Genomic DNA, 14,031 nt, shown 5'->3' with positions numbered 1-14,031 from the left:
GTCAACGTACACAGTGATGTGGGTCCAAGTTAATAATAAATGTGGAGGAAGGAGAAAGGATGTTCAATATTTAAACATTTCAGAGCGCTCCGTTCGGTTTGCCAGTTACTGCCCTCCGCCCGCTTCCTGGATGGGTTCTGTAAAACCGAGCGAGCGTCTTTCCCTAACTCTGCAACTGGCATCTGACGCTGGTAATTTAGATAAGGAGGGAAATGAGCCTTTTCTAGGCAACTCCAAACCAACAGTATTTCTTCTTGTTTTCAGTTGGCTTTCTTAACGGAAGGAAGAGAGATGACAATGTGAATCCTCTGGCACTTGTAAGGCGTCGTTAAGCTTTGGTGTCATGTCTAGGGTTGTCTTAATTTTCCCACATTAGTTTCCCTTGGAGCTATCTCGTATGTTAATGTAAATTTTGTGCTTTGGTTCTTACCTCTAACAGATAAAAAGGCTTAACAATGAGACCTGTGGTCACAGTTAAGAAATGTCAATCCAGTGTACCTACAAGAGATGTTCCTTAAAAGTTGCCTATAGTGCAGAATTCTGTGAATCAATTCCTTTTTTCTTCTTGACACACATTATATAAAAGGAAAAGCATTCCTTTGGGGATAGGAAAAAACATTTGGCCCCAAGACATAATAAAATCATGCTTAAGGATGCAGCAAACTTTAAAGTCTCTTAGTTAAAGGAAATCAATACTTTTATGATGAAATATTAATAATACTAAAAAAAATAAGTCAAAAGTACAAATGCAGAACAGCCAGGGCGATTCTAGCATCCAACACATTAGCTTAGCATTTGCAAGGAAGCACAAAAGGAAAGCGCGTCACACTGCAGCCCACCCAAGAAGCCCCTCCAAGGCCTTGTAAGCCCCCTTTTCAGGAATTTTCCATCAGGAAGACACACTCCTCTCCTTAAGTGCCCAGATCATTTCCAAGCGTTTTGTTGAAGCTGCTCCCTTTTAGAAATGAAAAGATGAATGTAAGCTGGAGAGAGGAGCACACACACGTGTGCACAGACACACACATACACAGAGACGCACACACACACACAGAGACACACACACGGTGTGATGAGAACTGAAAGGGAGAACTAGGGAAAGCCACTTGTTTGAATACACAGCTGGCTGTGTCCTCCCTCACCCCCCATGAATTATTCCAGTGGAGATCTGGAAGAGGGACAAATTCACATTCTGTTGAACTGTATGAAATTGCTGTCTTCATTGGTCCTGTTGGTTGAACATGGGTGACTACATACGGTTCCACCTAATACATTTCTCTAGCAGAGAAATACTAACAGACAGAAGAGTCATGTGCGTCTTAAACCCAATCATAACAGATGCAATTTTAGGAATCTAGGTGAAAACAACAAGAACCCCATTTTCTTTTTTTTTTTTTTTTTAATTTTTATTTATTTATTTTTTTCCCCCAAAGCCCCAGTAGATAGTTGTATGTCATAGCTGCACATCCTTCTAGTTGCTGTATGTGGGACGCGGCCTCGGCACGGCGGGAGAAGCGGTGCGTCGGTGTGCGCCCAGGATCCAAACCCGGGCCGCCAGCAGCGGAGCGCACGCACTTAACCGCTAAGCCACGGGGCCGGCCCAGAACCCCATTTTCTGATGCACCGTTTTCATATAAATCCCTTAAACTTAGATGTTTAAAGTTACTTCAGAAAAGCTCTGTCTTGGGGCCAGCCGGGTGGCACAAGCGGTTAAGTGCATGCGCTCCACTGCAGTGGCCTGGGGTTCACGGGTTCGGATCCCGGGCGCACACTGACACACCACTTGTCAAGCCATGCTGTGGTGGCCTCCCATATAAAGTAGAGGAAGATGGGCAGGGATGTTAGCTCAGGGCCAGTCTTCCTCAGCAAAAAAAAAAAAAAAAGGATTGGCATCAGATGTTAGCTCAGGGCTGATCTTCCTCACCAAAAAAAAAGGAAAGCTCTGTCTTTATTACCTCCTAAAACCTTCCATCATAACTGCTAACATGAGGGAGAATTTTGCTTTGTGTTGTGTTGTTTTCTCTAAAGAGCTGAGCCATTCCCTCTGTCCCATCCCCTGTGTGTGAAGACACTTATAAAAATGAAAATCTCCAGATCTTGCCTCATTGGGCCCAAGTTCCAGGTGCCATAAGTGCCAGTTAAGTAATCAAAACAGCACCAACTGGACACTAAGACTGTATCAACTTGTTCAGTCCTCATGAGCCCTGTGAGGGTGCTGTTGTCACCCATTCACACATGAGAGCGCACAGGCTTATGGGGTAAGTGGTTCCTCAAGGTCACACGTGCACATGGGGTGGCCGGACCCCTGGGCACTCTCTTCACCCCTGTCTTCTGCACCCGGAGTGGGCACTGCAGGCCCAGAGCCAAGTGTTTGCTGTGCTCAAGGCTCCTCCCTTGCAGATGACAGAGCCATGTGTACCTGCATCCCACAGGTCTGCCAGGACAGAAGTTGGCAGAGTCCTATCTACTCGACCTCAGTTACGCCTTTTGAGCTGTTCAGGGCTGATATCCATCGCGATCTTCGTGTGGCTTTGCACACGCTCCCTGATTCTGTCTGACCCACATAGTTCCAGATGGTACCTCCAGTTCTTTTTGTGGATGATGTGCAATAGAATGTCATCATCTTTTGCTCTGGCCTCGCCCTAATCTGTTCAAACACACGTCGGGAGAGGCTTCTGTGATGCAGCCCAGCCGCAGGCATTAACCACCCCGCCGTGCAGAACCCGAGTCCTGGCAGACACACCAGTGGGACCAGGACCACGCATGTACGGTTCTGTTCTGGGAGTGTATTAAGTATGTGTCGAGTGCACACCCCTTTTGAGGAAGACCAGAACTAATTCCCTGGCCCTTTTGCACACCACACCTTGTAGAACACACAAGGCAGGGCGTACATGTCAGTCCTCACCCGCTTCTGGCCTGAGAGCCCAGAGCAGGGCTATTGAGATGAGAGACTTGCCAGAAAGAATCAGGGATCCTTGGGCCAATGAGAACCTCAGGAGGTTGTCCTTTGCAAGCAGGGCTGTAGCTGACCAGCCCCAGCCCTGCCGGTGGTTCCAGGTTCGGCCCCCTTAGGCCCTGGGGCCAGAGGAGCCAGGGGGCACTGACCCCCCTCTGTGTCTGGAAGCGCTCCCTGACGACTGGCTAACCCGCCTCCCTCTCGCTGCTCTTTCAGCCCTGTCTCCTGCCTCAGCAGAGAGGCAGCCCAGACGGCCACTGATGGGCTTTCTAATGCCTTTGCTGAGAGACTGTTGTGGAGCTCTTTGCTTACTAATGTACAGACGGTAATTCCACTGGAAGAGGGCAGAGGCTGGGCGAGGCAGGGACCTGGTCCTTGGGAACAAAGCCCAAGTCCTGGGAACCTTCAGTTTTAAGAGTCCAGAGCAAGGTTATGCCACTGTAAGAGATTCTTCAAGATCTAGTCCCCCCATGACCTCTGCAGGCTGGCGACCCTCTGTGCCTGGAGAGGTGCTCATGTCCAAGGGGGCCGAGGGAGGCCAGCACAGCTGAGCACAGCAGGGTGCTGGCTTGCACACAGCCCAGACACCCCCCCGCAGCCACAGGGACCACTCGACCTTGGATCTCTCCCGAGGGTGGCAGCCCACTCAGGCAGGCCTCACCTGAGAGCACAAACACTTTAGGGGCAAAGTTGGGACAGAGCTGGCACAAAGAGAAGGCAAGATACTGAAAGACCATTTTTTCTTTTCTGCAGGTTTTCAAGTATAGTCCTTAAAATCCAAGAGGATTTATCCATGGATAAAGAGCTCTAGGCTAAAAGAGTCTGCAAGTTCCCCGCTATTTTTGTATGTTGGAAATGTTATCCCTTTAAAAGAAACCAGAAATAAAAGTCTTCAAGCATTTTGAGGCGCAGCCAGTCAGTGATGTAGGGGGTCGCCTGTGGTGAGGTTGCTCAGGCTTGGATAGAGACGGTAGAGACGCGCCTTCCCAGGTGCCTGATTTACACATCTGCGCCCTGGCTGGACAGAAAGTGCACACAAGGAAAATCAGAACTCACAGAGTGGCCACTGAGGGAAGCCCGTAGATTGTCCCTAAAACCCAGAGTTTTGTGCACACAACTCTGACACCGTCAGCTGTGTGTGGCTCACCAAAGGGAGACTGGAAGGAAGGTGTCTGCAGATACCTGAGTCTTCCACCTTCACTCAAACCTCAGAGTCCTAGCAGTGAGAGAGGGGACTGCAAGGGACCTCCAGGGTCCTGCTGGCCTGCAGAGTCCCTGCCATTCTGAACCCTGCACCCGTGTCGGTAGGTTCCTTCATTTTTGTGCGAATTCCCCAGAGGAGTCCTGGTGGGCACCCAGGCCTCACCTGGCCCATTGCAGATGCACCGTTGTTGGACTTGAATCTGAGCCCTGCTCCCTCGGCCCCCACACATGTTCTTTGAACAGTGCGGGTAATTTGGCTTCTGGCGTGGCCCCGCACTCGATGGCTCCCGGCCCCCACTGCCCTCGGGCGTGGCTCTCATCTTGCTGGGAGGTGGGCTTCAGAGCCAGTCTCTCCAGTCAGAAGTGTGGATGAGAAAGCTCTGAGTCACCTAGAGACCTGTGAGCTGCAGACTCTCCCGAGCCACCAGCAGGCCCAAGTCCCAGCCTCCCCCCAGCCCCTCCTGCCTCCCCCCAGGGACCTGGCAGGCTGCGCTGGAGGGGAAAGGGCAGAGCGGCGGAAGGAGCCGGGGAAGGGAGAGAGAAGGCATGCTGCACTTGCTGTCTTGGGTTTTGTGCACGAGGTCACTAGGCCAATTGATTTTTTACTGTTTCCCAGCATCGAGGGCTGAGGGCTGGTGCGAAAATATGCGCACTGCATGGTGGAAACCTGAGCTGCACTGGGGCGGCATGAATTTGCTAATGAAAGGCAGGCTGGGGGCCCCTCGCCCCGCGGTCCTCATTCAAGTCGGGACTGTTGGAAAATACGTGGGTTGCTTCTCCCGAATCAGCCCTCGCAGGTTTCGTTTTATGCTTTTCAGTGTGGAACAAGCAAGAATGAATGTCGGTTTTTCTTAGGACAGAGGGCTTTCCCCTCCAAATCTTAGAGCTTTTTCCTAAAAGAGGTCTCTGGAAAACTGGTCTTCTTGGAAGCACATCTGTCTGAGACTGAAATGGCTTCGGGTCGTGTGCTTCAGACTCAGAGCCATGCAGGTCAGGAGCTTGGACAAGGTGGCCTCGACGTGTGGTCCCCGGGTCTCACCTGGAGCAGAGGCTGTGCGCTGATGGGCCACACGGACGGGAGACACGCTTGGTTTGGCTTGCTTGGGGTTACCTGCTTCTCGTTTAGAAAGGGAATGTGAATTATGTCGTCAACAATTTTAAGAATCAGGAGGCTTTACGTAGAAATCCAGGTATCCAGCTTCTCCTCAAGAACGGGAAACCATGGCCACACTAAGGCCCGGGTGCTCAGGCGGCAGAGTCAGGGGAGGCTAGGGAGCCGCACTTCCCAGTTTTTTCCAGTCTCCGCCAGTCCCTATCGCTCACTCGCACAGGCTGAATGTCCCGGTACCGTGTTTATTATTGCCCGAGTTGCAATCAAATGAGGGAAAGCAGAAGGCAGATGGGGAGGATGGTCAGCCTGCTACCCTAGCCGCTGCTCAATCACCCACGTTACCCATCGGCCCTCATCCTCGAGTTCACAGCCCCTCACTCGAGCCTTTGAGGTACCCGCTGGCCGTGTGTGTGATCTTGAAAGGTAGCGTCTGCAGAGGTGTCTGGAAAAGACATGGGAAGCCCACCCTTGGTGAGGCACCATGCAGCCGGGGCGGCAACATCTGCGTCTTGTGTATAAATTAGAGGTTCACTGTTGGGAAAAAAAGTTTGCAGAACGCTGTGATATGGCATTATCTGTCCAGAATGAGGCCCCATCTCCAGTCAGGCAGCTGTATCTTCCAGGAAGCTGCCTTCAGGAACATTGCCCCCGAAGTGGAGTGGGATGGGAGCCTTGCCCGTGAACTGGTATGTCATGAGAGCTGGGACCCCTGGGACAGTTTCGCTTGAGGTCTCGGCTCCCAGGAAGCGCAGAGCTAGTGGTGATGTCAGCCTCCCATAGCTGGATGTCATTCTGGTGTAACTTGTCACTTTCCATCACCTTTTCTTGTTGGACTCTCATCATCTAGTCTGTGTTTTAGTGGCTTTCAGTCTTTAGTATCTGTGGCACCTGGGTTTGGGTTTTAAAATATAAGCCACCTCAAATTCCTGAAAGCCACTGATACGTAAGAGCTTCTGTAGGAGATGAGGCTCTAGGGTGAGATTAGTGCTGTTTAGCAGAGAGCAGAATCCCTGGGGTGAACTCCAAGCCCACTGGATTCCTTCCACTTCAGCTCTGTACAAGGTCCCTATGGAATCCCCCACGTGCTCAGGTAGTTTTCACATCTTTCAGTTTTTAACCTGAAATAGTTACACTTCAGTCACGTAACCAATATCCTTGGAGTAATTACAGTGTGCAGAACAGCACAAGCTCTGGGCAGACCACAGGGGTCAGCTGGGGCCTCTCTGCACCTCAGAGATTTAGGAAACCTTTGGCTCAAACCCCCAGTTCTCTAGCCTGCACACATGCAAGCCTTCCACCCTTTAGTCTCTCGTGGTTCCACTGTTTCCAGGTCTTGGCCCTCTTGCATAATCTCTGTGTGGCCTGGTGTGAACCCAGGCGGAAACTCAGTCCCTTGACTGGTTTCCACCAAAAAAGTCCACTTGCACCACAGAAGGAAAAAGCTGAAGGAGCATTTCCTAAAGATCTGGGGGGTCTTGGGGAAGGTCACCTCCCCCATCTCAATTGCCCCTTCCCCTCTTTCTCCTCACTCCACCACTCCCAGATTTCCCCCAGGAAGTACAGGGCAGCTTTCCCAACACCGCAAGCACTGGGGCCAGCCAGTCCCTTGTACCTACGGAGCTCAGCTCACATCCCTGCATTAACAAAGTTTTTTTGCAACTGTCATTTAAGAGTAGGTTCAACTACATAATAAAGAAAAACCAAGAAGAGAAGTTTATTTCCCTCTCAAGTAGTCAAGGGCTCCACAAAGGCATCAGAAACCCAAGCTCAATGCTCAATGCTCTGCCATCCCTAATACATGATTAATCTTTGTGGTCCAAGATAGCTGCTGGAGTTCCAGCCATCACATCCATGTTTCAGGAAGCAGAATGGAGGAAGACACACCTCTTTCCCTTTAAGAAGCCTTCCTGAAAATCCAGCATGCCACTTTCATTTCTATCTCGTTGGCCACAACTTAGTCACATGGCCATGCCTATGCCAGGTTCTGTAACTGCAGATGAAGGGGAGAATAGGTAATGAGAGACAGCTCACGATATCAGAAACACTGTCCAAAACCCTCTTAACCCCAGAGGATTCCAGGTACTGGCTGCTAAAGTAATGATAGTCATGGCACAAAATAGCACAGCATCTTTGCATTCAAGTTTCTTATGCCCTACTTGGGAAGTCCAACTCCTATACAGCTGGCAAGGCCCCAAAGATAGACAAGGCAGGCTGCGGGAGCACAAGGGAGAGAATAGTTAACCCCGCCGGCTGCGGAAACTCTTGCCCAAGCTGGCCCTGAGCTGCGTGGCCTCAAAGGGTGGGGAGGGGATTTGTGAAGATGTAAAAGAGCCAAAAGGGAATTCCAGACCAAGGCAGCAGCCCAGCCGGGGCAGAGAGCAAGTGGGTCTTGTGCTGTGGTCTGAGGACCTGCCTGGGCTGCCAGAGGCGGGCAGCCCCATCTCAAGAGGCCCCCCAGTCATTCTGTGGGGTAGGGTTTGAGGAGGGAGGTGACGTGAAAGGTCTCTGGGGGCTGGAACGTCCCTGAGTCCTGTGGATTTGACCAAGAATCTGAGGATAAATAGCAGAGATTCACAACCGAAGTGCCCACCAGCGCCAGGCCAGTCCAGGTGGGGAGGGGAAGGAACCGGGTCCGATTTGTATGTAAAATCTCACAGTGCAAATGGTGGTACCTGAAACAAACAGACATGATGTGAGCAAAGCAAAACTCTGCTGCAAGCCTGGGCTGCTGTCGGCCTGCTCAGGATCCCGATTCACATAGCAGCCTGCTCCTCCGCGGGGAGAGCCTGGGTGGGTGTTTCATCCAAAGAGAAGGGCGTGGGCAAAGTATATTCACTGTGTGTTTTCAGTGTCTTCTGCTTGCCCACCTCCCAAAAAGGTCATAGGGTTCAAATCAAATTCAGATTTATAGTGAAAGAAAACTATTGACCATGTAAGCCAAGAGATCCTCACTCACTGTCTCGTTTTTCACACAGAGACGTGGAGGCCCGTAGAGGAGAGGGGGTTGTCCAAGGTCACAGAACCTTTTGGGCAGAGCTTGGGCTCAGACTGGGGGCTCTGACTCCCAGCTCGGTGCTCCCTCTATCAGTAGGCCTAAAATAGAAGGCTGACCTTTTGTGGTCTTTTTGCACTTGACAAATGCCAGAGAGTTACTGGCGAGCTCATCTTCCCAGAATAACTGGCAGAATGGGGCCAGAGGGCAGCGGGAAGACCCTGCCGGGCCCTGTGAGCCTGGGGCTCCTGGAAAGCAGGGGACGCGTTTCACCGTGGGCGCAGGCCCGCGTGCTGCTAGAGCAGCTGCCTGGCCCCAGCTGTGGGAGGTTCTTGTCACGTCTGGGGGAGAGCCTCGGAGGTCAGGGCAGATCCTGGCGGCGTCTTAGGGACCTGGGAGCTTCAGCCTGTCCAGCTCCCACATACCTTGTGTCCTTCCTCCATCCTGCCTTTTTTTCTGGTTTAAAATAATATTTGTAGTAGGCATCCTGGAAAATTCAGACGAGCACCAAAAAAAAACCTGAAACTCACCATGATAAAATCACCTGGTTCTTCTGAGACTTCAGCTTTGGTCCCTCCAGCATGTTTGCTCTGCTCCACGAGGGAGGCAGAGCCTGAATTTTTTTTTTTTTTTTTTTTTTTACAACAGTGGGAACATATGGGACATGCTTTTTCTAACCTTTTTTAATTTACTCTGTCTGGAGCATTTCCCTCCACACTTAATCTTTTATACCACCATTTTTAACAGCAGCAGAGAATTTGACCATCTAGACGTATTAGAATTCACTTGGCCTTTCCCTGATTGTTGGATATCTCGATGGTCTTCAGCTCCCTGTCACCCACACCAGCGCTTTGAACATCCACGTAGTTCGCCATGTGGATCGACCCACAGTGCCTTCCCCGGCATAAATTTCTAGGTGTGGAATCGGTCAGATGGTCTGAAACTCCGGCCGGCCTTTGATACACATTTCGCAGGCTGTTCTTGAGACATACGCAGGGAGAGCCAGGAATTTTATCTGCGGGAGATCTCAGGGAGGCCGCTACGCCTGTGCCATTGTCCCATGATCCCTGGCGTGTCTGCAAGTACTTGGCAGTCCATGAGTGTTTGACTCGCGCCCAGAAAGCCCCGTGGCACCTCCGCCAAAGTTAGTTCATCAAGAACAGTCCCGTGGGGGTGAAGCGAGAACAGGGCAGGCACCCTGGCCGCAGGCGCCTGTCCTGAGTTCTCTCCAGAGCCTGCCTGACTCTCGGACCTGTCAGACTGACTCTCACAGTGGTCGCCACCTCCATTTGGGTCGGAGCCCTCGAAATTGCAGGGGAAGTCTGGGCACCCAGCAAAAACAAAACAACATCGCCCAGCCTGTCTGGCTCCCCAGTGCCGTGGGGGAGGGGAGAGGAGCGGAGAAAGGCGGGGAAAGACGGGAGGTGGATCTTGAGACGCAGCAGGCGAGGGAAAGATGTTTTCAGCTGCCTCTGCTCTGACAGACCCTGCGAACGGGTGGTTTCAGAGGTAATTGGTGATTTTCTTTCTTCTGTTTAACTCTCAATGAGTGCAGAAGGTATGCAGTATTTATTGCGTAATTTATGCAAAAGATGCACAGTCTGTGGCTCAACCCCTAATCCATTCCCAAAATGAAGGAGCTTTAGAATCCTGACAGCAGTTGCAGCATCTCATCTGCTACCCCACCCGGGTGTCTTACAATAATAAACCAGGGCTTTAAAGAGCGTGAGAGAGAAGACACGTGTCTTAGGGAGGGGCGGGTGACCACCTTGGTGACAGCCACATCATCCATCCGTTCCGCCTGGGGTGTTTTGTCGGGAGCATAAAAGGCTTCCTCCCAGCTCTGTTACCACGCTCGCCGGCCCCTCTGTTTATGGCTCTGATAAATAAGCAGTTGGGAAAAGCCATCTTGACATTTTGGTTGGCTAAGGGGTGATTTGTTTTCGAGGCAAGTGAGCAGCTTGTGAACTGGAGGTTACCACTTGAAGTGGTGAGGCAGCTGTAAAGCGGGTTCTGCGGGGCTGTGGCGGATGGCCCCTGGGAGTCTTCCTGCCTGGTGTTGGCTCTGCCTCCACGTTTGCCGTGGTTAATCCGAGGGCCCCTTCGCCACACACGGTATACCACATAAAGCCTCTTCCTGAGAACCCCAACGCGGTAATCCTGGTGTGCTCTTGGCAAACGGGGGAGGCGGGGTCTGGGAGTCCCATCCTCTACGAAAGAGAAGCTGGCGAAGTTCCCTGCCGTGCTCCCACCAGGCGTCACGTCCTCGTGCATCACACTGCCTGAGACCAGGAGGGCCTGGCCGGGGGTATAAATGGAGACGCGGCTGTTAAGGAGCTGATCCTTAGACAAAGGAACTTCACCCAAACATTAGTACGAAATAGCCCCTCCGCAGTGGCCAGGTTTGGGGTCCCACTAAGTCCTAAGCGGGGACAGCAGCAGGTCCCCTTGCATGCCCCCGCCCCCAGCCAGACCCTGTGCGCACCCACCGGTGGGTGAAGGGAGGGAGGCTCAGGGGAGTGCAGAGACCAGGCTTTCCTGATCCCAGAGCCTTGCTCCATCCTCTGCCAGGCTCTGCACACTGTTTCTGTTGAGGGCCAGAGAATAAAATATCTCAGGCTTCGCTGGCCACACAGCCTCTGTGGCAGCTCCTCAGCACCACAGACGTAGCTCGAAAGCAGCCCAGACGGTATGTAAGCAAAGGACTGTGGCTGTGTTCCAGTAAAACTTTATTTACCAAACAGTCAGCAGGCCGTAGTTTGCCGACCCCTGCTCGACACCCTGCCGCCTTCCTGAGATGTGAGAAGGGCAAGGTCGGGGCCTGGAGAACCTTCTGCAAGAAGTGTCAGTGGGGGCTGGACCACCAGGTTCAGGCAGTGCCGGTGGCGTGAATGAGGTTGGGGCTGGCTGGGGCAAGTGCGCTGAGTGGGCAGAGAGGTCTGATGTGGTTGTGTTACCGGCACCGGTCGGATCAGTGTGGTGGAGTCCCAGGTTCTTGGGCCACAGACACAGAAGAATGTGAGAGCGGACACACAGTGGAAGTTTTAACAGGGGAGGATTTATCAGCAAAGCAAAAGTACACCCCAAGGGGAGGGGCGGGCAGGCTCGAGGGGAGCAACTGCGCCAAAATTGTGGTGGTCAGTGATTTTGGAAGGTTGGGTCCACGGGGCCAGTGAGCGGCTTGGAACATGTGCCAGTTGGGGCATTGTCTCCACCCCCACCGCGGGAGGGAGAGAGTTTTCCTTACATAGACATTTCCGGAACTGTCATGGTGGTGATCCCCCACAGGGAGGGTCAAAACCACATTGCAGATGAGGGTATGATGAGGCTTGGGGCTACTCTCGGTCAGGGTTGGGGGGAGTCCTGCACGTCTGAAGAGCCACTGCCCGGTAATTAGGACGCTGTGCCTGGTGGAGTGACCTTGCTCCCAGCTCATATCTAGCTTCCTGCCTATCTCAGTTGAAGGGTTGGAGTCTCCACTCTCAGCTGGAAGGAACACTTGCCCCCTGTCCCCGCCCAACTTAGTGCTGCTTCTGAACTATGGGGCAGAGCAGCAGGTGCCCAGAGCACTTTACCGTTGTTCCATGTGAGCCTTCGTGTGTTTAATGCATAAAGTCAGAAGCCTTGGCCCTTTAGAAAAGCAGACTGAGAAAAGAGCAGAAGTCACGGTGTGCAGAAAGCGCCTATCCACTGGATGCGGGGCTCCGGGCGGGCTCGTTCTGAGGGCCCCTTCATGGTAAAGCACACATCCGTCTCCCACCTGCCACACCCTGTGCAGAGGCCCAATGGACATTCTCTCACAGTGTGCCCACCGCATGGGTGATGAGAAGTTGGCCATGACACCCCCAGCTAGCGGTTGGGAAACGACCCTGGGCGCGTGCTCCAGTGCATCTACGTGGTGAGACAGAGTTTGCCCAGGTCTGGGTGTCTCCAGCCGTGGGGCTCGTCCACTCCCCCGTGCCGGGGTCCCCATCCCCAAACCCGGAGTTGCTCTGCGGACCACGTGGAACTCTGGAATCGGTAGCTTCTCGCCAGAGCTCTCCTTCCTCCTGTGCCAAACTTGCCAGACCCGCCAGGGCAGAGCGAATTCTCGGGCAGAGAGAGTCTTGAGGGCTCTCCCCTCCCACCATGCCTTTGGCAGTACTCGGGCACGTTAGCAAAGGCCCTGAGATTTTGCTGTATGTCCCACATCCCTGTGTGAACTTTGCCAAGACACCTCTGAAGGCCCGAGGCTGCGTGTCCCCCTCAAGGGCACAGCCTGCGCACTGCTGAGCCAGCATCAGGCACTCAGATTTACGGCCACGGGCCTGCCCTGGGCTCTGTGGCTGGCTGCACCCTTTTCCTTGAAACAGCTTCGAAGTGCATCCAGGTCAGTCCATGACTGGCGAGGTCAGCTCATTCCAGGGAGCAGACCCAGATTTGCAAGGAGCTGGGTTTGGGTTGGTCAGCGAAGCCTTTATGTTCAGGCCCCCAGCCCCATCTTTGAGGGGAGGGCTTACCCCCCAGGGTCCCACACGGTGGGCATGGCAGCACCCCCTCCTGCCAGGCTGGCTTGTTTCCTCCTCCTTGGTCACGTCACCGCCCTGTCTCGCAGGCTTCGCCGTGGCCCAGTGCATAAACCAGCACAGCTCACCGTCCCTGTCTTCGCCGTCGCCGTCTGCCAGCGGGAGCCCCAGCGGCAGCGGGAGTACCAGCCACTGCGACTCGGGAGGCACCAGCTCATCGTCCACCCCCTCCGCCGCCCAAAGCCCGTCAGGTATTGGCTGAGTGACACGGTGCAGGGTGCTTTGGGGAGCCCTGTGATCCCTCGACGCCGAGACTGCCGACACCCAGCACTCCTAGCCACTGTGTTTGGGGGCGTTGCCTGTTGGGGGTTCTGCGTCTAACAGGATATCGCCCAGGGTCCGGCTGGTTTGGCTCCCAGCAGAGAAGCACTCCCTCCTTTTGCAGGCTGGCCTCTGAAAGGCCTTCCCTGACTGCAGAGCCGGAGGGGATGGACGGCAGGTGGGCTGAGCCTAAATCCACCCCACCATCACTCCAGTCTTAGGTGTCACGAAGAGGGGTCTCCAGACGTGGTTGTTTGAAGCCCTGCAAGAAAATCATGTCTCTGCTCATTTTTTTTTCCTCCATAGCATACCAGTTTCCTCTTTAAATGTTTGGTGCAGTCCAGTCGTCTGTGACCAGGGGCTCATCTTGCCGCCCTTTTGAGAGTCTGTCAGGATGTGCTCGAGTCGCGTCTTGCCCTCCTGTAACTTGCACAAGTGCAAACATGGCACAGAGAGAACCCGTGAGCAGGGAGCCTGGAATGAGACGTGTGAGCAGGTCCCCCGTGTTCTCAGCTGCCGTGAGCCCCTCACTGCGCTGCATGAGACCCCGGGAGTAAAGACACCAGGCTTATTTCCTGAACAACACGGCCCCAAAATGCAGCCAGAGGAGCAGGGCCCGAGCAGGAACGGCGCAGTGGCCTTGAGAGTGTGGCATGACCCCATGGGTCTGGAGGGCCCCGGTGACCCTGGTCTTCACCCCCATTTGGGGACCCTCGGTCTCCTTTGCTGTTCCTACAAGGTCCCATCCAGAGCCCTCGCCCATCATATTTCAGGGGCACCTGACCAAACTCTTGTTAAGTCCTAGATTGATGGGTCGTGACGGAAGCGATGTGCCAGGGCATGAGCCACCGTGGTGCCAGGGAGATGGAGTGCCACTGGCCACCGTCCCTGCAGGGCTGGAGGTGGAGGTTTCCTTGGGTGCCCCCACCTCTCTCAGGTTTTCAGC

At 53.5% G+C, this 14,031-nt stretch overlaps 1 protein-coding gene across 7 annotated transcripts in view; it reads left to right on the top strand.

Annotated features, from left to right (window-relative positions):
• Window positions 1-14,031, top strand: part of CLEC16A (C-type lectin domain containing 16A) — a 215,440-nt gene that overhangs the window by 188,479 nt on the left and 12,930 nt on the right. For 5 of the 7 annotated variants that reach the window (XM_058570052.1, XM_058570051.1, XM_058570055.1 and 2 more), the window contains exon 22: window positions 12,854-13,015. The exons of 1 other annotated variant lie outside the window; for it this stretch is intronic. In XM_058570052.1, the coding sequence (XP_058426035.1) occupies window positions 12,854-13,015 (162 nt within the window). Of the gene's footprint in view, window positions 1-3,706; window positions 3,868-12,853; window positions 13,016-14,031 lie in introns of those variants that run through there. One more of the 7 variants, XM_058570057.1, reaches the window with a different exon arrangement.

Source organism: Diceros bicornis, chromosome 26, assembly GCF_020826845.1.
Source record: "Diceros bicornis minor isolate mBicDic1 chromosome 26, mDicBic1.mat.cur, whole genome shotgun sequence".
NCBI classification, from domain to species: domain Eukaryota; kingdom Metazoa; phylum Chordata; class Mammalia; order Perissodactyla; family Rhinocerotidae; genus Diceros; species Diceros bicornis.
Note: the sequence above shows the minus strand (reverse complement) of the source record. Positions and strands in the feature narration are given on the sequence as shown.